Below are 23309 nucleotides of genomic sequence, written 5' to 3'. Positions count from 1 at the left end.
CCACTTTCAAATCAAAGTCAAAAGCACTTCGCTCACTCCACAGAGACCTCAGTGCTCTACTGAAAGCAAGGAGGATTTTTCCAAACTCTAGTTTTGCCTCCGGGAAAACTGAGGCACAAGGCAGCAATGATTCCTGGGAGTCCTGCCTCCGCCCCTCTAGGAAATGAGCCTATTCTAGGGGCCCCACTCGGAAGGGAGGGCGCGCACTACAACTCCCAGAGGTCCCTGGGCTCAGGGGGCGGTCCCGGCACGAAGGAGCCGGGCCCACCAATGGGAGCCCACAGTGGGGCGGGGCGGGGCTGCGGGGAGGCGACCGGCGGGCGGCACCGTGAGCCAGTAGGTCCAGGAGCGTGGGGTCCGTACGGGTACGCGCTGAGGGTCTCGGGGCGGGCGCCGCTGGACCTCGCCGGGCCATGGGTAAGCGGCTCTGCGGGGGCCCGGGCCGGGGCTCGGCGGCCCTGCAGGGAGGGCCAAGGTGCCGGCTCCGGGTTCCCCCAGTCCTCGTAGCCGTCGGTGGCGCCGTGGGGGGCGGAGAGGGGCCCGGGGTGGGCTTCGGGGTGCGGGCCCAGGGGAGCAAGCCTGGTCCGTGGTTTAAACGCCCCCCGGCCGGCGCGGAAGGGGTGAGGCTGGGCGTCCGCGCGCGCTTCGAGAAAAGGAAAGACAAAAAGTTTTGGCGGCCAGGGGCTTCCCGGGCGTTTATCTCGAAACTCTTTTCGCCGTCTCTTGCCTGAAATGTGCCGAGCCCGGTACGTCTCCGTCGTCCCACTTCCTGCTGCGGTTTCCACCTCGAGCTGGGCTCAGCTAATTTGTTGTGACAGCTGTCGGCAGCCGCCCCTCCGCCCCGTGACATCCCGCGGGTTTCAGAACCGCGGCGCCCGCCGGGCACAGGCGCCGGGTCCTGGGCGCGCGGCGCTTTCCTCTGCGGCCGCCGTTTCCTGAAAGGGGCTGCGCGGGTATGAAGAACTTGCTCAATGCGCTTTGAAGGCTCGACTGTTCCTCTTTCGATCGCGGGCTGCGCCGATGGTCCGGGCCGCCCGGCTTCTCGCCCCCAGTCCGTTCTCTCTCTTCCTTTCTCTCTTTTCCTCTCGGGTTTCTCCGCGCACCCACCGCAGCCCCGCAGGAGAGGGGTCGCTTTCCTGGTTGCTCTCCTCTCCTGTCCATAGTGTGTCCCCTTCTCTTCCCTTGGTCTGAGAAGGGATGGGCTGGCGGCCGAGGGGCTCGAGGCGGGAGAAGAGGGAGAAGAGGGCAGGAGCGCAGGCTTCGAGCATGCAGGAGATTCCTGGCTTCGTGCTCGGCCCGAGCTGCGGGGCAACCCGGGACCTTACTCAGTCACTCCGCGGTGTCCAGGAGTTGCCCGGGCCAGGGTCGCGTCACCCTCCACTCCGCGCCTGTGTGTTAGGGCTTGAGGGATGCAGGACTCCCAAGGACCCAGGGGGTCCTGAGGCACCGCGGGGCCAGTGCCCTTTTGTTTGCGGAGTCTTGGGCCAGCAAGAAGGGCTCTGCGGGCCCCAAGGGAGGACAACAGGTGCCTCGCCCCACGCAGGCCCCGTTGGTGGAAGCCCATACACATGGTGGTGTCTCTGTGACTACAGGCAACGCCAGAGCACAGGAGGGGTGGGAGATGGGAGCTCGAGGGCTTCACCTCACAGCAGAGCCCAGAGCCCAATCTAGGCCGTAGGGACCCGCCTGGGGCCTAGAACTTGACGTGGCAGAGATGGAAAGGGCCTCCGAAAATCTGCTTCTACAGTTGGGAGACATCTTGGACAAGTCACTTGGCACCTCTGAGCTTCTGCCCCCCGTAGGTGCAATGGGAACACACGAAACCTTCTGGGGAGTTCTCACTGTCAGTCACCACCAAACGTGGCCCAGACTCGGTGGGGAGGGACAGTGAGGGTTGAGCCCCATCCTGGAATAGGGGCTTTTAGGACATCCCAGAAGAGCCCGGTAAGAGGGACAGGGAGAGTGGGGCTTGGAAGTTGGTAGCCTCACATTCAGTGTCCCCCGCACCCTCTTCCCTTTCTTTACCCTCTGGTGGCGCTTGTAGCCTCAGCTGCCCCCAGACCCTGTCTCTCTCGCCCTCCCTCAAGCTAAGGTACTGAGGCTGGGCTGTGGCTTCAGCTGCACCTGTGCCCTGGTGGGGATGGGGGTGGGCCCCAGGCCCATCGCGTTTCTCCGCATTGCTGGCTTCAGCTCAGCCTTTGGCAGGCCTCCCCTCCCCAAACTGCCAGAGCAAGCTCCGCGGAGACTTGGCCTGTCGCCCCTCCCGGGCCGCCGAGTGGACCCGCCGCTTGGCGGCTTCAAAGGCTGTCTTTGTTTCGCTCCAGCTCAAGCTCAGAGAAACTTAAGCCAACAACCTCAGCCGAGGGGGCGGGGTGGAGTCTGCCGGTTGTTATTGAGGCTGCTGTTACCATTATTGTGGTAATTGACGCAGTGTTCCCAGTCAGTGACTTTTCATGAAAGGAAGTGTCACTTCCTTCCCATCACACCCTGGGTGAGTGGGGCGGGCAGCAGAAAGCGGGGAGGGAGAGATAGAAGGAAAGAGGTGTGTGCCTCCAGCAGACCCTTAAGCTTGAGAGCTGTGTGGCCTTGGACTAGTCACTGCCCCTCTCTGAGCAACAGGAGTCTGTAAGTCCAGTGTGCTCATCCTGCTGCACCCAGGAGGCTGTTTCCGGAGCACCGGCTGGGCAGTGAGGTGCCTTGGGGAGGGAGCAGGACAGGCAGGCCTCTGATCTTCTCACTGAGCCTGGCTGTGGTTTGTGGGGGAAGCCTCCTTTCTCTTCTCGATTTCTTCTACTGAGAACATTGGGTGCTTTGAGTCCAGCACGCCCATCTTGTAGAATGGGAAACTGAGATACAGAAGCAGTGACCAACTTGATAAGAGGTGCAGCCATGAGATGCTAGAGCCCCTTGGCCTATCTGTCCTCTTGGTCCACTCTCATCTGCTTCCAGCCTGATGTCGGCCAGGGCAGGGGACCAGCTGACTTCCACACATCCACCCACTGCCCAGTCCCATAGCTACCTTCTAGTCCTGGCTAAGCCTCGAGAGACATCTTAAGTTTGTCTTCAGTGACTCCCGCCCGCTGCCCCCCACCCCCACTGCCTTCACCTTCCTGCCTTTGCATATTTCCCCTTTGTCAGGTTGGCTGAACCCTGGCCAGAGCTGCCCCGCTACTCTCTCAGGTAACAGGTAGTAGTTTTTTAAAAGGAATCTTAGTAGGTATCAACAGGTCTTTCTTCCTCAAGATTACGAGATAACACCCCTTATTCAAAGATGGTGGGGCCTCTGGGGCCCCCTACACCCAGGCCAGGGAAGTTGATTCACAGGGCGAGGGGGCCGTGCCTCCCACTGCCCAGCTCTGACCAGCACCCTTCCATCCCTGAGCCTGGATGCTTTAGCAGTCAACACAGACCTGCTCTTGTTAGCAGAGTGACAGGGATGATGTGCTGGGAAGCTGGGCATCTACTTGGGGAAAGGAGGTGAGTTTGTACCCTCTGAACCTAGATAAGGAACTTTAGGTCTCCCTGCTCCCATTAGAAAGAAAAAAAGCTTTGAAACTCAGGGATCAGCATGTCTCAGGAGTCACACTACCCGAGTTCTGAATCCCAGCTCTGCCATGCATAAGCTGAGTGGCTTCAGGCAAGTTACTGAATCTCTCTGAGCTTCAGGCATTATATCTGTTATATTTGAATGGCTGGGAAGATTCGACAAAGCAGTGTTGTATGAGATGCCTAGCCCACGCCAGCCAGGGCACTGATTTGAGTTGACCTATGGGAGCATCCTCTACTGGAGGGAGTGACAGACTCAGCTCTTCACTCTTGTAGTTTTAGGGTCTGGAAGTTGAGCTTAACTCAGACAGGAGCCATGGAGTTGGAAAGAAATCAGACTCATAACACAGGAAGAGACTCAGGCAATCCCCCTGCCCAGCATCCTGCCACACCCTCTCTCTTCGAAGTGAGGGACTGTGTCACTAAGAGCCCAGGCTCATCTTCTGGTGCAGCCACCTAGCCTGCCTACGCTCTCTTCCCAGCAGTGAAATGAGAAAATCGCAGGGGGCTTGTGGAGTGAACTCCTACCGTTATCAGAGCTTTTCTAACACCATTTTCTAGCTGCACAAAACTCAAGGAACAAACTAGGAATAAGCTCCCCAGGAAAGCACAGGGCTTTTTAAGAAGGAGCTTCTGAGGACTGCAGAGGAAAACCTAAATTATGGAGACATACGGTCCTAAAAAGAAAGATGCAATATTGTAAAGGGATTATTTCTCCTCAGAGTAGTTTCTAAATTTAAATGCAATCAAAGCCCTAGTAGTGGGGGTTGTTTGTTTGTGTTTTTGTTTTGGAGATGGAGTCTCACTCTGTTGCCCAGACTGGAGTGCAGTGGCCTGATCTCAGCTCACTGCAACCTCCACCTCCTGGGTTCAAGCAGTTCTCCTGCCTCAGCCTCTTGAGTACCTGGGATGACAGGCTTGTGCCACCATGCCTAGCTAAGTTTTGTATTTTTAGTGGAGATGGGGTTTCACCGCATTGGCCAAGCTGGTCTAACTCCTGATCTCAAGTGATCTGCCTGCCTCGGCCTCCCAAAGTGCCAGGATTACAGGAGTGAGCCACCACACCTGCCCAGCCCACCCCCTTTTTCTTTAAAAAAAAAAAAAAAAAAAAGAGAATGTAACAGAATTATCCCAAAGTTTAGATGGAATATTTTTAAAGGACAAGTAATAATATTGGGCAACTTGCCCTCTAGAAAGTAAGTTGTTTTATAAAGCTACATAAAACAGTATGCACAGGTCCTAGCATTCCACAGTGGATGAAACAGAATAGAAAGTCCAGAAATAGTCCCAGATGTATTCCTTATAAGCATCGATGTTGTGAGGAAAGTAGCGTTTCACACCACTGGGGGAGAAGGCCATCAAGCCATAACTGGGACCCCCAACCAGTGGGGGGAAATATGGCTAGGATCCCTATCTCATCCTGTAAACCAGAATAGATTTCAGATGTGTTACAAGTAAGTAATGACACAATAATCACCATCATCATCATCATCATTGCTTGCTGGATGGAGAAAGTTGAAGTCTGGATGACATTCTTATGGGGAGCAGTTTTCTTTTTTGCGTTTGATTCCCCCACTCTGTTACACATAAAACCTGCAAGGCATTGTGCCTGGAAGGGATCTGCACACACAGGCTTGGAGCAAGACAGTAGTGCAGTGGGTCACGGCAGCGGCAGCAGCAGTGATCGGGGCAGTGTTTCTCCTACCTCTGTGGGCTGAGTGGGGCTGGGAGATAGGGCCTTCAGCTCTATAAGTCTTTTACCTCCTCTGCAGAGCCAGGAGAGGGCCCACCCCACCGCACAGGTCCTACCTGCCTGGCTCCCAGCTCTCTGCCTCCCAAGGCAGGACCTGCTTGGCCCAACATCTATGGCAGTGGGTTTCAAGCTTTTTTTTTTCAATAGCAGAACCCCTTTTACAAATGCAACCCTGATCTGTGAATGATCAGGAAAAGGGAGGGATTGGGCAACCAGGGACAAGACAGAGGGCACCCTGGAGACTAAGTGGGGAGAGGACTCTACCTTCTCACTCATCTAATGCTGTGGAAGTTGGGGCCCAAACGCCTGCAACCCAGAGGGCCCTGGCAGGACAGAGCACTAACCCTGAGAATGGAGACCGAGTTCATCTGGGGACTTGGCTGGACACAGAGAGAGAATGTTTCCCTTTGTGGCTTAAGGCGGGAGCTCTAATCCCTTTCCCATCTGGGGTTAAACAGCTTGGATTGGTGACCTCCTTTCCAGGTAACACGAGCGCCCGACTCCAGGAGATTTTTCCCAAGTGTGGTCCAGGCAGAGCTTACAAACTCCGAACCACACAGAAGGGACTAGGGCCCCTCTGGCCCCGTGGCTTGCAACCGGAATGCCCTAGGAAGCTTTAAACCATGCTGCCCCACCTTGGACCTTAAATCAGACTCTGGGAGTGGGTCCCATGCATAAACATCTTTAAAAATGCTCCTCTAGCTGGGTGTGGTGGTTCATGCCTATAATCCCAGCACTTTGGGAGTCCGAGTCAGGTGGATCATGAGGTCAAGAGTTTGAGACCAGCTTGGCCAACACGGTGAAACCCCGCCTCTGCTAAAAATACAAAAATTAGCTGGGCTTGGTGGTGCGTGCCTGTAATCCCAGCTACTTGAGAGGCTGAGGCAGGAGAATCGCTTGAATCCTGGAGGTGGAGGTTACAGTAAGCCAAGATGGCACAACTGTACTCTGATCTGAGCGACAGAGTAAGACTCCGTCTCAGGGGGGAAAAAAATGTAATAAAAATGTTCCTTCAGGTGATTCTGTTGGGCCCTGTCTCACCACCGTATTTTTCTGAAGCCCAAGGGGCAGCGAATTGCCAGGGTCACATAGGAAGTCTGTGACTGAGAAGCCCCTGTCACACCAAGGAAGACATGGAGAGAGTCCTTCAATGCTGAGGATCTGGGGTGGCAGGAATGAGGGGAGGGATGTGTGAGCTGAGAGTGGTAGGCAGGAGGAGAAGAACCAGTGGAGGAGGTGCTCCTAGACCTGGAAGACTTCAGGAATTCATGGATAGCTAGCAAAAAACTCGAGGATCTTCCTCTCCCATTTCACAGCAGGGAAGACTGAGTCACAGAGTCACAGAGGACTTGGTTGGAAAGGCATCAGTCTGATGGGTCACTTGTTAGTACCCAGTATTTCTGGAGACCGGTGTGTAAGAAGCCAGCCCAAGAGGAGGGCCTGGTCTCTTTCTGTTTGACAAGTCTTAGGATTCGTTTCTCTCCAGGCTTACTTGGACTCTTCATGAAGGCTTTTCAAATGTTGATAACCACAGCAGCCACTGGACCAGAATCAGACCTTGTTTTGAATCCTGGTCCCCCAGAGAGGCAAGTGACTTAACCAAAACCATTATGGCTTCAGATATCCCCTCTTTAAAATGGAATTCCTCCAGGACTGAGGGACAAAATGTACAGGCACACCTTGCTCTTTTGTGCTTTGCTTTATTGTACTTCACAGATACTCCTTTTTTTACTCATTGAAGGTTTGTGGCAACCCTTCATCAAGCAAGTCTATCGATGCCATTTTTTTTTCAACAGCATATGCTCACTTTGTGTCTCTATGTCACATTTTGGTGACTCTTAAAACATTTCAAACTTTTCTAATATTATTATATTTGTTATGGTGATCTGTGATAAGTGATCCTTCATGTTACTGTTGTCATTGTTTTGGGGTACCATGAACTCCACCCATAAAGACAGTTAATGAAATTGCTAAATGTTGTTTGTTCCACCTGCTTGTCAACCAGCCATTCCCCATCTCTCCACCTCTCTTTCTCTTCTCTGGCCCCCTCGTTGCCTAAGGCACAACAATATTGAAACTGGGCCAATTAACAATCCTACAATGGCCTCTAAGTGTTCAAATGAAAGGAAGAGTTACAGGTCTTTATCTTTAAATAAAAAACTGAAAATGATTAAGCTCAGTGAGGAAGGCAGGTCGAAAGCCCAGATAAGCCGAAAGCTAGGCCTCTTGCACCAGTTTGCCAAGTTGTGAATGCCAAGGAAAAGTTATTGAAGGAAATCAGAAGTGCTATTCCAGTGAACACACACGGTAAGAAAGTGAAACAGCCTTATTGCTGATAATGGAGAAAGTTTGAGAGGTCTGGATAGAAGCCATAACATTCCCTTAAGCCAAAGCCTAATTCTGACCAAGGCTCCAAATCTCCAATTCTGTGAAGGCTGAGAGAGGTACAGAAGAAAAGTTGGAAGCCAGCAGAGGTTGATTCATGAGGTTTAAGGAAAGACGCCATCTCCAATCACGTAAAAGTGCAAGGTGAAGCAACCAGTGCTGATGTAGAAGCTGCAGCAATTTATCCAGAAGATCCAGCTAAGATCATTGATGAAGGTGGCCATGCTAACCAGAGATTTTTCCATGTAGATGAAATAGCTTTGTATTAGAAGAAGATGTCATCTAGGACCTTCATAGCTAAGGAGAAGTCAGTGCTTGACTTCAAAAGATTGGCTGACTCTCTTGTTAGGGGCTAATGCAGCTGGTGGCTTTAAGTTACTCATTTATCATTCCAGAAACCCTAGAGCCTTTAAGAATGATGCTAAATCTACTCGGCCTGTGCTAAAAATGAAATAACAAAGCCCAGACGATAGCATATGTGTTTATAGCATGGTTTATTAAGTATTTTAAGCTTACTGTTGAAAACTGCTTACTGCTCAGAAAAAAGATTCCTTTCAAAATATTGCTGCTCATTGACAAGGTGACTGGTCACCCAAGAGCTGTGATGAAATGTGCAAGGAGATACATGTTGTTTTCATGCCTGCAAGCACAACATCCATTCTTCAGCCAAGGATCAAGAAGCAATTTCAAGTCTTATTATTTAAGAAATACATTTTGTAAGGCTATAGCTGCCATAAATAGTGATTCCTCTGATAGATCTGGGCAAAATACATTGAAAACCTCTGGAGAGCATTTAAGGAACATTTGTGATTTGTGGGAGGTCAAAATATCCAAGCATTTGGAAGAAGGTAATTCCAACCCTCATGGATGACTTCAGGGGGTTCAAGACTTGAGTGGAGAACTCACTGCAGATGTGGTAGAACAAGCAAGAGAACTAGAGTTAGAAGTAGAGCTTGAGGATGAGACTGAATCTCCGCAATCTCATGATCAAACTTGCGTGGATGAGGAGTTGCTTTTTATGGATGGGCAAAGAAAGTGACTTTTTTTTTTTTTTTTTTTGATACACAGTCTTGCTTCATCACCCAGGCTAGAGTGCAGTGGTGCAATCTCAGCTCACTGCAGCCTCTACCTCCTGGGTTCAAGGGATTCTCCTGCCTCAGCCTCCCAAGTAGCTGGGACTACTGGCACCTGCCACCACACCCAGCCAATTATTGTGTTTTTAGTAGAGACAGTGTTTCGCCATGTTATCTACCCACCTTGGCCTGACCTCAGGTTATCTACCCACCTTGGCCTTCCAAAGTGCTGGCTGGGATTACAGGCATGAGCCACCGCACTCATCCTAAAGTGGCTTCTTGAGGTGGAATCTACTCCTGGCAAAGATGCTGTGAACATTGTCAAAATGACAACAAAGGATTTAGAATGTTACATAAACTTAGTTGATAAAGCAGCAGCAGGGTTTTAGAGGATGGACATCAGTTTTGAAAGAAGTTTTGCTATGGATAAAATGCTGTCAAGCAGCATCACATGCCACAGAGAAATCCTTCATGAAAGGAAGAGTTGCCGGGTGCAATGGCTCACGCCTGTAATCCCAGCACTTTGGGAGGCCGAGTTGGGTGGATCATGAGGTCAGGAGTTCGAGACCAGCCTGGCCAATGTGGTGAAACCCCGTCTCTACTAAAAATACAAAAATTACCCAGGTGTGGTGGCGTATGCCTGTAGTCCCAGCTATTTTGGAAGCTGAGGCAGAAGAATCACTTGAACCAGGGAGGCAGAGGTTGCCATGAGCCAAGGTCACATCACTGCACATCAGCCTGGGCAATAAACTGAGACTCAGTCTCAAAAAAAAAAGGTGGAGCCAGGGGGAAGAGTTAATGAATATGGCATACTTCATTGTTGTCTTATTTTAAGAAATTGTCACAGTCACCCCAGCCCCAGAAACCATCACCCTGATTAGTCAGCAGCCATCAACATGGAGGCAAGATATATGAACACCTATCAAAGTGGGATCACTCAATGGCCAAGGCTTCTACCCTGTGCCTCTGAGTACTACTGGGCCCTGGCTCATGCTAGTATGGGTTTCTTGTTCCCAAGGAGATTCTTTTTCTCTCTGAGATGGAAGGGAAATCTCACAGATTCCCAACAATAAGGATTTTCTGGGCTGGAGTGAACTAAGAGTACGGGATAGTTCATACTCAATTAACAAAAGGACAAAGGACAGAAAGAAAAGATTGTCAGACATGGGTTCCTGGTCTGGTATCTGCTGCCAGCCTGCCATGTGGCCCGAGGCAGTTTCCAATGATTGTGTTTTTTGCAGTGTCGGAGGTGTTGCATTTTTGCAACCATCAGCACATAGTAAAATAGATCCCATGGCTTCTCCTGCTCACTACGCAGGGTTGTTGTGAGCCTTGCTCATTCCAGCTTGGCAACTGCCGTATGGGGCATGGGAAGCCTCACTGAGCTATCAGGGAGCCCTGGGAGCCACAGGCAGTTAAGCCAGGATGCCAGGATGGCTGTGAGTAGCTGACGGCAGTGGAGGAGCTGCCTGTGGCCCAGGGCTGGAGGAGGCCACCTAGAGGAAGACACTTGTTAGCAGAAACCTGAGGGACCACCAGGACTCTTGCAGGTGAGGGGAGCATTGTGGCCTAATTAGAGCGGTTAGAACTCTGCAGATTCTCAGGGAAAGGTCAGATGTTCCCGAGTATTCCTGGAGGAACTACTACCCAGGGACCTGCTGTGGTGCTTTGGGGCCACAGCCTTGGGATCCTTTAGCTCTCCAGTGAGGCTAAGCTGCTTCGGAACTCTGTGTCTGAGCATGGTTTTTGGAGACAGGATTTCCTCAAGCACCACAGCCCAACCCCAGCCTCCTCTGAGTTGACCTCAAGGTGGTTTTGCGTTTCCTTCAAAGATGTGGGGAGATAGCTTGAGCAGAGGAAAGAAAAGGGGTGTGGAGCGGATGCAGTCGGTTGGGGAGTGGGGAGGTGGGCGTGTGTGTGTGTGTGTATGTGTGCACACGCACGTGCAGGATAGCCTGTGTGCAGCTAGGGACACACCCCTTCCCCCTGGCCAATTCTTTTTTTTTTTTTAATAGAGACAGGGTCTCACTATGTTAGCCAGGCAGGTCTCGAACTCCTGACCTCAGGCAATTGCCTGCTTGGGGCCCCCAGAGTGCTGGGATCACAGGCGTGAGCCCCTGCACCAGCACCCTCTGGCAACTCTGATTGGAGGTGGGGAGATTGCTGTTCCTCTGCCTGCATCTCATGTACTCTCTCCCCACCCCTTCCTCCTTCCTTCTTCCCTCTCTCCTCTCTCCTTGCAGCAGCCCCTGTCAAAGGGAACAGGAAGCAGACCACGGAGGGTGATGCCCTAGACCCACCTGCGTCCCCCAAACCTGCTGGTGAGCAGAACAGGAACCAGAACCCCATCCTGCTGGAGGTGAGTTGGGTAACTCCCTGGGCACTCTTCCCTACCCGCCTCACCTGTACTTAGCCTCCAGGTGAACCTGGACACTCCCCAAGCTTTCAGGAGTTGAGACATGTTCCTGTCCCGGCCCTGCCTGGCAGCCAGGGGACTCACTTGTCATCTGTGGCAGAGTTTCAATCTTGGTTTTTGTAGCAGAACCCTTTTTTCAAATGAAGATGACCCACCACCCTGATCCATCCATGAAACAGACAAAAGTTCCAGCCCATGTTGTAAAACCACATTCACATCTGTTCATCCCGATGCGTAACGTGGGCATATAAAGTCGCTCCATGAGACCAACAAGGCTGTTTCAATGAGTACAGAATCTGAATGGGGTGCTGCAGGCGGCTTTTTCGGAGCACAGTCGGGCTCAGCCTCCGTTCATTTCGGCCATTTGCTTTGGTGGCACAGTCTGGAAAAATATCCCGATTCATGCAGAAAAGTGGTTGCAAAATGGTAGTCGTCTTTAGCAGCTTGCCTGGAATTCAGAATAGAGGCCTGGAGGAGCAGATTGACTTGAGCAGTTGAGAGAGAGCCTTCCTTCTGAGGTCTGCACAGACCATTCCCGGGCCCAACATGCTACGATTTCATAGGTGACATGTGAGTTTGTATGTTGTTTCTTCTCAAAGGTCTTTAATACCTTAAAAACACTGAACTATTATAAAAGCTATTTACAACTAAAAAATAGTAAAAACACTGAAATAAACTTGAATCTATTTATTTAACTACAGCTAGTGCTCGACTTACGACCACGATTGGTTCCGACAGACCGGTCATAACACGATTTGGTCGTAAGTTGAGTAGGCTATATGCACGCGGAGATGGTAGTGCTGCCGGAAGCTGGTCCTCACTGTCGTATGCCCAGCTGGGCAACGTTTGCGCTGCCAGACGCGGAGCAGTCGTGGCTAGTGATTGTGGTTGTAAAGTCGAATGGTCGTAAGTTGCATAGGTCGTAAGTCGATCAATATCTGTAATTAATTAATTTTTTTTTTAGACAGAGTCTTGCTGTTACCCAGGCTGGAGTGCAGTGGCACAATTTTGGCTCACTGCAACCTCCGCCTCCTGGGTTCAAGCGATTCTCCTGCCTCAGCCTCCCGAGTAGCTGGGATTACAGGCAGGCACCACCAGGCCTGGCTAATTTTTATATTTTTAGGACAGATGGGGTTTCACCATGTTGGCCAGGCTGGTCTCGAACTCCTGACCTCAGGTGATGTGCCCATCTAGCCTCCCAAAGTTCTAGGATTACAGGCATGAGTCACGTGCCCAGCTGGGTAAAATATTTTTGGAACACATGGCTCTCTGCACTGTTCTAGTCCAGATGGTTTGTGTCCTGGAAGCTGTCTGTTCTCTGAGCAGGAGACTACCTTGCACCAGGGTATGGGTCCTGGGCTTTCAGCCCCAACCCACTGTACCCCTCTACCCTGAGCCACTTGCTGGATGAATGGCATCAGCAGAGATTGCCCCTCTGGGACCCACAACAAAAGTCCTGTGTCCCTGACAGCAGTGTGTAGTAGAGGCCCAGAGCTTCACCTCCCCGTGCTCAGCATGGCAGGCTGGGGCCACACAAAGGCTCTGGGAACGTGGGCCTGGCAGAGTGACCCCACAGCGCCAGAAAGCACCAAGCACCTCTGTTCCTTCAGCTTTTCCCTCAGGACGGCCCCAGGGACACTGAGCCCTGCCGTCCAGGAGCTCCTAGTCTGACAGAGGAGCTGACACAGATATGATAAATCAAGAACAAGACAGAGAAGTGATCCTGGTCTGGAGAAGGCTGGGGACTGCTCCCTTGGCCTCTGGAGCCGGCTGCTCTGGGGTGCCCAGCCTCTGGGGAGGTCCTGGACTCCAGCCCCTGTCCTGGGGCACTGGGAACTGACACCTGTGCCTGCCGAACCCAGGAACAGTCACTCCCTCCCAGAACAGTGGCTCGGTGCTCTCTGGGAAACTGGGGTTGGGGCAGGTACTTTATTCCTCCTGCAACCAGTGGTTTCTGCACATCCCCAGCAGCTAGCCACCAACTGGGGCCCATCCCAATGCCTCCTGTTCTCTCCCCAGGACTCCCCCGAGGCAGGCGGGGAGCGGGAGGAGGAGCAGGAGCAGGAGCGGGAGGAGGAGCAGGCCTTCCTGGTCAGCCTCTACAAGTTCATGAAGGAGCGACACACACCCATCGAGAGGGTGCCCCATCTCGGCTTCAAGCAGAGTGCGTCCCTGAGGTGCAGGCAGGGAGGGGGGCCCAGCAGGGAACCCCACCCAGGCAGGGCATCGGGCAGGCACTCCCATTATGGGTGACCCAGGTTGCACATAGAAAGGAGGCTTCCCTCCAGGCTGCCACTGGGCCAGTGGTGCACAGGGCACAGCCTGCCTGTCCGTTGCAGTGGCCCTAGCTGGTGTGTGCTGGCCTGTGCCCACCTGACAGGGTGCTAGGAAGGGGTGGCAGGCTGCCCCCACTTCCCACAGAGACTGACTGCTGGCCTGCCCCTCTCTCCGCCAGTTAACCTGTGGAAGATCTACAAGGCAGTGGAGAAACTGGGGGCCTATGAGCTGGTAAGGAAGGCACCTTCCAATTCTTGCCCAACTCCATCTTCTTGGGGTGAGCCTGCAGCCTCTGGACAGAGGAAGAGCCAGGATCCCCTGTCCTGCCCCTGCCTCCCCACCTTCCCCACTGGTACTCTGCTGCTCAAAGCAGCTTTTCCAGCCTTCCCCATCTGTCCTGCCCGCCCTGTGTTGGGAAAACTGCTTGGGCCAGCAGTCTTTGGCCCTGGGAGGGAGAATGGGCCAGCTGCTGCTGGAGCCGCAGAGCAGCTGCCAAACTGCAGTCCTTGCCGGGTCCCTGTGAAGGGGGCTGGAGCTGCGAGGATCCCGCCTCCAGGGGGCGCCCGCCAGCCGCGCCCTCACTAGGTGCCCTTGCAGGTGACCGGGCGCCGCCTCTGGAAGAATGTGTACGACGAGCTGGGGGGTAGCCCTGGCAGCACCAGCGCGGCCACGTGCACACGCCGCCACTACGAGAGGTACAGTGGGGTGGGCCGGGTGCTGGAGGCCACCTGCCCTCCGGGGCCTTGGCTGAGCGTGCCGGGAGTGCCGGGTGGACTCTGCCTGGAGCGGGCGGGGTGTGTGCCATCCTTAGTTTTTAGCGCTGCAGGAGGTCAAGCTGGCTGGGCGCAATCACCGAGGGAGCTGAAGCTTTGGGGCCAGGAGAGGGCCTTCCTTGGCGCTTAGGGGAGGCCACAGAGGCCGTGGAGGGAATGGGAGCTGGCCTCCTGGGGGACATACCTGGCTTTTCCCCAGGCTGGTCCTGCCATATGTGCGGCACCTGAAGGGGGAGGATGACAAGCCGCTGCCCACCTCCAAGCCCAGGAAACAGTACAAGATGGCCAAGGAGAACAGGGGGGATGACGGGGCCACCGAGAGGCTGAAGAAGGCCAAGGAGGAGCGGCACGTGGACCAGGTAGGCCTACGGCTGGCTGGAGCCACCCTGTTCCCTGCCTCTTCCAGTCCCACCCCACAACTCCCTGCAGTCACAGGGCTGTCTGCTCAAAATACACAGAACCTGCACCCAGGTCGGACTTGCAGGGTTCAAGGCTCTCCACAGACGGTTGTGCAAGTGGACTCTGAACTCCAGCCTGCGCCCACCCACCAGGCCCTGTGTCCTGACTCGAGGCTGTGTCCACTCAGAAGACAGGGCACCTTTGGAAAATTCTGCACAGAGGCACTACAGAGGCTAGCGGGGGATATAGGCAGGCCTGAAAGTGGTGCCTCCTGCTCCCCAGGTCAGGATGCACGGATCATGCAGCCCTGAGGCATGGCTTTCTCATTCTAGATGATGCCAGGAAAGACCAAAGCAGATGTCGATAACCCAGCACCACTTCCTAGCCGGGAGTCCCCCAGAAGCAGCACAGAACAGCAGGGTCCGGCCTCTGCATCTTCTATGTCCTTTGTGGGTGCCAGCAGCTGCCCTGAGGCCTACAAACGGCTCCTATCCAGCTTCTACTGCAAGGGGACACATGGCATCATGTCACCACTGGCCAAAAAGAAGCTTCTGGCCCAGGTGAGCAAGGTGGAGGCCTTGCAGTGCCAGGAGGAGGGCTGTCGCCATGGGGCAGACCTCCAAGCATCCCCAACTGTTCACCCCCCAGAGAGTCCTCAGAGCCCCAAAGGGCTGGCTGAGAACTCCAGGCACCGGCTGACCCCTCAGGAGGGACTGCAGGCCCCGGGTGGCAGCCTCGGGGAGGAAGCGCAGGTGGGACCCTGCCCAGCAGCCCCAATCTTCACGGGCTGCTTCCACACCCACCCCACAGAGGTACTGAAACCTGTCAGCCAGCACCCCAGGGTCTTCTTCTCCAGACTTAAAGATGGGGTGTTATTGGGGCCTTCTGGCAAAGAGGGGCTGTCAGCGAAAGAGCCCCAGCTGGTGTGGGGCGGGGATGCCAACCACCCTTCTGCATTCCACAAAGGTGGCTCCAGAAAGGGCAGCCTCTACCCCAAGCCAAAAGCCTGCTGGGTATCTCCCATGGCCAAGGTCCCGGCCAAGAGCCCCGTGCCCGCATCCACCTTCCTCAGTAGCCCAGGCCTTGTCAGCAAGCGCAGCCTGGAGGAAGAGGGTGCTGCCCATAGTGGGAAGAGACTGCGGGCTGTGTCTCCCTTTCTTAAGGAGGCAGATGCCAAGAAGTGTGGAGCCAAACTTGCGGGATCTGGCCTGGTCTCCTGCCTGCTGGGCCCAGCCCTGGGGCCTGTGCCCCCAGAGGCCTACAGGGGTACCATGCTGCACTGCCCGCTGAACTTTGCTGGCACCCCGGACCCCTTGAAGGGCCAGGCTGCACTGCCCTTCAGCCCCCTGGTCATCCCAGCCTTCCCAGCCCACTTCCTGGCCACTGCAGGCCCCTCACCCATGGCCACTGGCCTGATGCACTTCCCGCCCACGTCCTTCGACAGTGCCCTCCGCCACAGACTTTGTCCAGCCTCATCTGCCTGGCACGCACCACCAGTCACAACCTATGCAGCACCCCACTTCTTCCACACCAAGTTGTAGGCCAGCCCATGGTGTTGCATGTACTGTGGAGTTGGCTGGGGCCCGTGATGGGTAGGTGCTGCTGCCAGGGGGCTCTGGACTAGTGCCCACTACCCAGGACACCTAGGTCATGACCCTGGCTGGGCAGCTTGGCACAAGCAAAGAAGGAGGCAGTGGGAAAACTGGGTTTGTCTCAAGGCAGCAGCCTGAGCCCAGGAGCAGAGGACCCAGTTGTTGTAAGGCTCTGGGAGAGGGTGGTCAGCTCCCACTGCCTCAGAGTGGAGCTCAAAGCACCCAGGTTGCCCACAGAAAGTCCAATAAAAGACACCAATGTGAATTGACATAGTCCTGAGGTGTGTGTGGTGTGGACCTTTGCCACAGCAGGTGAGGCAGGGGTGAGCTTGTGGGTGGGGCTGCCATTAGGGGGCCAAGGAGATGAACCTGGACACCACCACCCAACTCAAGAGCAGGCCCAAAGCAAACCCCAGCCTCTGCCCACATTTAGTCAGCCTCTGACACCCATCCTGTGCCTTCAGTCTGCTTTCCTAGCTGAGCCTCAGGAATGTTTGCCTTCCTCATTGTGGAGATGGGGATTGGAGGCCCTGGGAGGATTGGTGACTTGCCCAGGTTCCCCTGGCAGGAGAGGGCTGCGCAGGGACTAGTGCTCCCAGAAGGCTTTGGGGCATGACTAGGAAGCCTGAATTGGTCTGCCTTGGTGGTGGATTCAGACTTCTTGCCTGACCTACACGGATGGACAGGCCAGAATGGCCACTGGATTGAAATCACTGGAGGCGCCTGGAGGGAAAGGGGAACAAAGGCGCTGGTCTGGGCCTGGGTGTCTGCATCAGTAACAAGCCCCTGCAGTTTCAGATGTGTTTGCCCCAGGGTAGATACAGAACCCCTGTGGCCTGACACCCTCCTTCCTGTAGATTAGATGAGAACAGGGCCTTGGCTCAGGAGGAGGGAGGGCAGGCTCCTTTCAGAGGCATCGTCCCCTCCCTCCACAAGCAGCCTGTGCCCAAACAGCTTCATGTGTAGTCCTGGAAAAACCCATGCCACCAATCTGGGGTGGGACCCAGTGCTTCCCAGAGGCCCCACGGCAGTGCCCTGGTGTGTCCTGGAAAAGCCGGGGCTGTTGCTGGCCAAGCAGAGGACAGATGTCAGGCTGCAGGTGTGAGCAGGTCAGCAGGCAGCTCCAACTCGCACCACTGGAACTTGCCCTGCCCTCTGGGACTGGGGCTGCTGGAATTCTCATGATATCAGGTCATGGGAGGGGCCCACATAGTTTGCAGGTAGGGAGGCTGAGGCCAGGAATGCGAAGGGTCTTCCTTGTCCAAGGCCACCATCCATGATGACAGAACCCAGGCCAGGGAACGTGCAGCATGCCCAACACCAGGGCGCAGTCGGTCAGACCAAAAAGGCACCCTATCCAGTCCCTGCCCCCAGCTGCCTCTTTCAGGAGCAGCCCGTGGAGGGAAGCTCAGGTGCCCTCCAAGCAAGGCCTGTGATGGGTGGAGGGCAGAGGGTGGTGGTCCCTGCTGTTGAGAGCACTCAGGTTCTACAGGGACATCTGTCAGCCTTCTGCCACCTTCCTTCTGAGAGATGCCAAGATGCCAGCCTGAGCACCTGCAGTGACCAGCCCTGAGCTCCCAACGGCCACATGTACTCATGTGCAGCTCACTCTCCAATCTGCAGAGGCTCAGTGGCTGATAAAGAATGGGGAGGGACTGGCTGTGGTGGCTCATGCCTGTAATTCCACACTTTGGGGAGCCAAGATGGGCGGATCACCTGAGGTCAGGAGTTTGAGACCAGCCTGGACAACATGGTGAAACCCCATCTCTACTAAATGTATAAAAATTAGCCAGGCATAGTGGTGCCTGCCTGTAATCCCAGCTACTTGGGAGGCTGAGGCAGGAGAATTGCTTGAACCCGGTAGGCAGGGGTTTCAGTGAGCCAAGATCTCGCCATCGCACTCTATCCTGGGCAACAAGAGCGAAACTCTGTCTCAAAAAAAAGGGGGAAGGGGCTGAGTTCTGCCCACCCTCCAGGCCCTGGGTGCTGGGCCACAGGTTATTGAGGTCAGATCCCCTGGATAAAGGGGAGGTGACCCTGTTGTGTGCAGTGTCCTGCCCAGGATGGGGCAGGGTCGCCTTCATCTGCAAAGCAACATTGGCCTGGCCCTGGCACAAAAATGGGCGGCGGCCGGGAGACAGGATTTGGGCGCAGACGGCTCAGAGCCGTGATCATGGCGCCCTCTGGAGGTCGATCTGGAGAATGCACCTCGCGTGAGACGTCTGTCTTGGGCCGGTGAGCGCCCTGGGCAGAACGCAGGGGACCCTGCTTTGGCACAGATGCTAGAGCAGGATGTAGTCATGCTTCCAGGAGACCCTCTGGGCCCAGTGTCCCACAGCCCGGTACTAGCTTTACCCGACTCACTCTCCCCTCACGGTTCCAGAGAGTAGCGTCCCCGCTCACCACTGGCCTGAATGGTGGGGTCCGGCTAGTGAGCGGAGACTGAGGACAGGGACCAGGGCTGGAGACCTGAGGTAGGAAGGCGGGGAGGGGTTGAGAATGAGTGACCTCAGACTGAAGCACGGCCACGCCAGGCAGTGCCTTGGGGCATCTGGGAAGCACCGGGTCCACCCGAGGTTGGTGGAATGGGTTTTGGGTTTCGGCAGAACCAGGCCTCCAGATGGGTGCAGATTCGGAGTAGGGGAGAGCCAGGTTGCACTGAGGAGGTGCTCAGCCAGGAGAGTCTGGTGCAGCAGAATGGGACAGGCAGCTGAGGCGAGTGCAGGGAGTGAGGGCAGTGGAGAGGTGACCTGGAGTCGAAGCTGGGTATGGTGGCGAAACTGACGGACTGCAGGGGGGCTCCAAGAACTGCAGGAGTCAAGGAGTTAGTCTGGAGATAAGAGGGCTGGCTGACAACCCTGCTGTACCTGGGTGCACTCGTGGGCGTGAGTGGAAGAGAAGAAGCCAAGGAACGAAGAGGCTGGGGCATGGGAAGCCTTGGAGTCACCACATTTGCGCCAGGGTTAGGTAAGGAGTGGGGAGGAGGCGCTGGAGTCCACAGCAAGGCCACAATGCAGGGGCAGCAACAGGGGCTGGCAGCACCCCCTACCTCGGGGCAGCATGGAGAAGCGGCCTGCACTGGAGGGAGCTGAGGGAGCAGTCTCAGGGTGGGCACAGCCATGGGCTGACAGGGGAGGGAGCAGAAGGGCAGCTGGGAGCACCCAGGCATGGAAGTGGGAGACCTCCGCTGCTCAGCAAAGGTTTGCACTCAAGACCAGCGGGTGGGCACCGTGCGATGTCTCATGCCTGTAATCCCAGGACTTCGGGAAGCCAAGGTGGGTGGATCACCTGAAGTCAGGAGTTCAAGGCCAGCCTGGCTAACATGGCGAAACCCCATCTCTACTAAAAATACAAAAATTAGCCCGGTGTGGTGGCACATGCCCTGTAGCTCCAGCTACCTGGGAGGCTGGGGCAGGAGAATCACTTGAACCCGGGAGTTGGAGGTTGCAGTGAGCTGAGATTGTACTACTGCACTCCAGCCTGGGCTACAAGAGTGAAACTGTCTCAAGGAAAAAAAAAAAAAATAGACCAGAGGCTGCTGACAGTGGCCTGAGACGTCTTTAAATGTTGATGGGTTTTTGTTTTTTAAGAGATGCAGGTCTTGCAATGTTACCCAGGCTGGAGTGATGCTGTGGCTATTCACAGGCAAGACCAGCATGCATTGCAGCACCCAAACTCCTGGACTCAAGCAGTCGCCCCACCTCAGCCTCCCGAACAGTTGGAACTACAGATGCACGCCATGGCAGCCAGCTAAATGTTTTTAAATAATTGCCAGAATTTAAAAATTAGATTTCACATAAAAAATGTGGATATCAGGCTTCTCTTTAAAAACCGGAATTTCTAGCCACATGGGAGCACTTCCTGGAGCTGAGTAATTGCTGCTGCCCTTTGGACAGGGTAACCTGCCTGTTCATCACAGTTGCCCCAGCCCCTATGTCCACAAATCTGAGAGACCCAGACCTTTGCCACCTGCTCGGGCTCCCCTGTTTGAGCCAGAGTCCTGTCGCTGCTCAGACAATAGGTGGCAGCTTTTGAGGCTCCTTCCCACCTTGGGGTTTCTTGGCCTCACACCCAGGATTCCCACCACCTGGTGGGTCTTGTCACTCAGCCCTCAAAGGGTCAGTGGATACAGAGAGAATCTCAAAGAGCTGAAGCCAGAATACAGGCCCTGAGGCCTGACTCTTCCATGGGTTCAGTGTGTCTGTAACGGTTCTCAGGCCCCTTACTGGCAAGCAACAGAAACAAACCCCAATCCAGGCAGGAGGGAGCCTGAGTGACTGAGAACTACAAGAAGAGCAGAACCCCCAGACCGCAGGGGGTGGGGGCAGCAGCCCTGCACGGGGTCAATTACCTAACAGTAGGCACTACAGATTCAGCTCCAATTGCCTTCCCTCCCTGGGGTCCTGCTCCAGGATACACTGTGAGGGGAGAATCTGATCTGAGGCCTCTTCTTACCCAGTAACCTCTGAGGCTGTTACCTTAGAGGAAGCATATCTTCCAGGTAGACGAAGACAGAAGCTGCCATGTTGGGTGACGCCAGGTGCGTATCTTTCTCTGGGCCTCCGTTCCCTCATCTGTGATATGACAATGAGTCACTCCTGTCTCAAGAGTGGTGGGCATTTAGTGAAAGTGCTCTGTAAACTAAAGTTCTGGTGAATGTGAATCATCACCTCCTTCCCCACCGGCAGTTCTGCTCTGCCAGCCCGATGGCCTGCACCCTGTCCTTTACCTCACCACTTTTTAACATTCCTGACCTCCCACCTGGCTTCTGACTCACAGTCACACTGAACTTTGGATCCTGTCTGTGTCTGGATCAAGAATGGCAAGTCAGTTCCCCCAGGTATCAACTTTGACTGATGGTGGCTGTCTGCCTTTGCGGTTGACTCAGTGTGACAGTGATGCAATTGATTAGTAATGTCTGCCAAGGCCACAGGCAGTGGTGTGGAGGCTCACCTGCCACTTAGCTGCCATCTCTGTCTACATGCATGATGATCTAACCGTGCCTGATGATGGGCTGTCTGATGTAAATCCGACCTCACTGCCACATCTTAGCCACAGCTCCTGTGCTGAGCTGCCTAGTTTCTCTCCCACATGAGAGAGGGTTGTGGAGGAGCAGGTCTTGGGCTGGGCAGTCAAATCCTGGAAGTCTGGGTTGGAGACCCCTTGCCCTTGAGCTACAGAGTTTGATGCCTGGGTAGTCGTTCAGGGAGGCTGCCCCTTGGGAGAAACCCAAGAAGGCTGTCCAAAAACCAGAAAGGTCTTTCCATAGCAGCTGGAGAGGGGTGATCTAAGATCCACACCAACAGGATAGAGTAAAAGTGGAACATTTCTGGTGTCATTTGTAGAGTAACTGCACTGCTTTTAGCTGGGCCATTTGGCCTTGGGTATGGGGATAATCAGCAGATATAAAATTTTTAAGTCATTTCAAGGCCAGGCACAGTGGCTTATGCCTGTAATCCCAGCACTTTGGGAGGCTGAGATGAGCAGATTGCCTGAGGTCAGGCCAACATGGTAAAACTCCGTCTCTACTAAAAATACAAAAATTAGCCAGGGGTGGTGGCGGGTGCCTGTAATTCCAGCTACTCGGGAGGCTGAGGCAGGAGAATTGCTTGAACCCAGGAGGCAGAGGTTGCATGAGCCGAGATCACGCTACTGCACTCCAGCCTGTGCAACAAGGTAAGACTCCATCACAAAAAAAAAAATAAAATAAAATCATTTCAAAATCCAGCTCTGATCAGCTCATCTCTCTGCATAAACCTGGTCCATGACCTTCCATTGCCCTCAAGTTAAAACCCAAATGCCTCAGTCAGGAAGGCTCTTCATGGACTCTGCTTCCTTCCCAAGGATCCCGGCTCACATCCATCCCACCCCCTGCCACCTACAGCACCCAGAGCCCTGCAGTCTCTGACTGGGCTGATCAGTGAGGCCCCACTCCAGGTCCTTGGCCTGCCTGGCTGTCCCTCAGCTCTAGAAGGACATGCCACTCCTTCCACCCGAAAAGCATGTCATTGCTCCCACTCTTCTTTCCATCCTCTCAGAAGTTTCTTCCTCCAGGAAGACTTCCTGGCTTAGGTACCCATCCCATGTGCCCCCACAGCACCCAGTGCTTCTCCACCTGCCACTGTGGACCCATGACTTCCTGCATCCCTGCCTCCCCTGACTGTCAACTCCCTGAGGGCAATTTGCGATCCCCATTCACCATCAACACCAAGTTATACTTAGTCCCATACAAAGGGGTCCCTTCCTTTTTTTTCTTTTTACCTAAATTTATTTTGGTACATGTGCCCACTAGCGACATTCAGAAACACCCTGGTATTCCCACACATCCCAGTGGTTCCCAGAGGGTTCCTGCGTGCTCAGGAGGCAGCTCCAGGCTCTTTCCTACTTCATCTGCCCAGATGTCTGTGGTCCTGGGAAGAAGCAGCTCTTCCCACCAATAACCTCAGCCACATTCCCATCTGCCTTTGGAGAAGGAAGAGAACCTGCCCCTGATTCTTCTTTCAGAAATATAGCCACACCCCATACACACCCTGCACACACACATGAGACCAAGCAGGGACATTTAATAAGGTTTCATTAAAGTTTCTGGAAAGCGGTAGAAGGGACTCACAATAAGGACACAACTTACAACTGCTTCTTGACGCTGCCTCAACCCCACCCACACAGCACATGCCACACCCAGTTCCTGATGTGGGTCCGCATAAGGGTCTAGACCTCCAGACACCACCTGCAGCTCCAGGAGGCTCCACATCTTGGAACTCACTACTCAGAGCAAGGACAAAGGCTCATTTTCCTCCACCCACACTGGGGGGCTTTTCTCTAAATCCTCATTTCCAGGATCAGCCTCCTTCCTACTGTTGGTTGGCAGCACCGGACCAATGGTGAAAATGCTTGAATATCTCCTCTGCTGAGAAGCAACCATCTAATCAAAATGGTGGGTTTGGGCTGACATCTGCCACTCCCTCCCAAAGCTCCCCGAAGTACACTGAAGTCCTAACCCCCAGCACTTCAGAATGTGACCTTATTTGGGAATAGGTTTGTTACGGGTGTAATTAGTTAAGATGAGGTCACAGTGGAGTAGGGTGTACCCTCATC

At 54.3% G+C, this 23309-nt stretch overlaps 1 protein-coding gene across 4 annotated transcripts; it reads left to right on the top strand.

Annotated features, from left to right (window-relative positions):
• Positions 1 to 307: 307 nt before the first annotated feature.
• ARID5A (AT-rich interaction domain 5A) lies at positions 308 to 16483 on the top strand. Of its 4 annotated transcripts, none has more exons than XM_017524119.2 (7): positions 308 to 417; positions 11001 to 11116; positions 13193 to 13337; positions 13629 to 13681; positions 14048 to 14145; positions 14423 to 14582; positions 14955 to 16483. In XM_017524119.2, exons 1-7 carry the CDS (start codon positions 414 to 416, stop codon positions 16161 to 16163), a joined length of 1785 nt encoding a protein of 594 aa, XP_017379608.1. In that variant the 5' UTR covers positions 308 to 413; the 3' UTR covers positions 16164 to 16483. The 4 variants fall into 4 exon arrangements, with proteins under 4 accessions (XP_017379608.1, XP_037592884.1, XP_017379609.1 ...); XM_037736956.1 differs by having other exon boundaries at positions 13629 to 13690; XM_017524120.2 differs by lacking the exon at positions 13193 to 13337.
• Positions 16484 to 23309: the final 6826 nt, after the last annotated feature.

The sequence above is a fragment of the Cebus imitator genome, unplaced genomic scaffold (assembly GCF_001604975.1).
Source record: "Cebus imitator isolate Cc_AM_T3 unplaced genomic scaffold, Cebus_imitator-1.0 Scaffold31, whole genome shotgun sequence".
NCBI classification, from domain to species: Eukaryota; Metazoa; Chordata; class Mammalia; order Primates; family Cebidae; genus Cebus; species Cebus imitator.
The sequence above is the reverse complement of the archived record's forward strand: the minus strand, read 5'-3'. Positions and strand labels throughout refer to the sequence as shown.

Coding starts and splice junctions, on each gene's coding strand:
- ARID5A (XM_037736956.1), top strand. Junction 11,117..13,192: donor AGAACCCCATCCTGCTGGAG/GTGAGTTGGGTA, acceptor TTCTCTCCCCAG/GACTCCCCCGAGGCAGGCGG. Junction 14,583..14,954: donor AGGAGCGGCACGTGGACCAG/GTAGGCCTACGG, acceptor TTCTCATTCTAG/ATGATGCCAGGAAAGACCAA.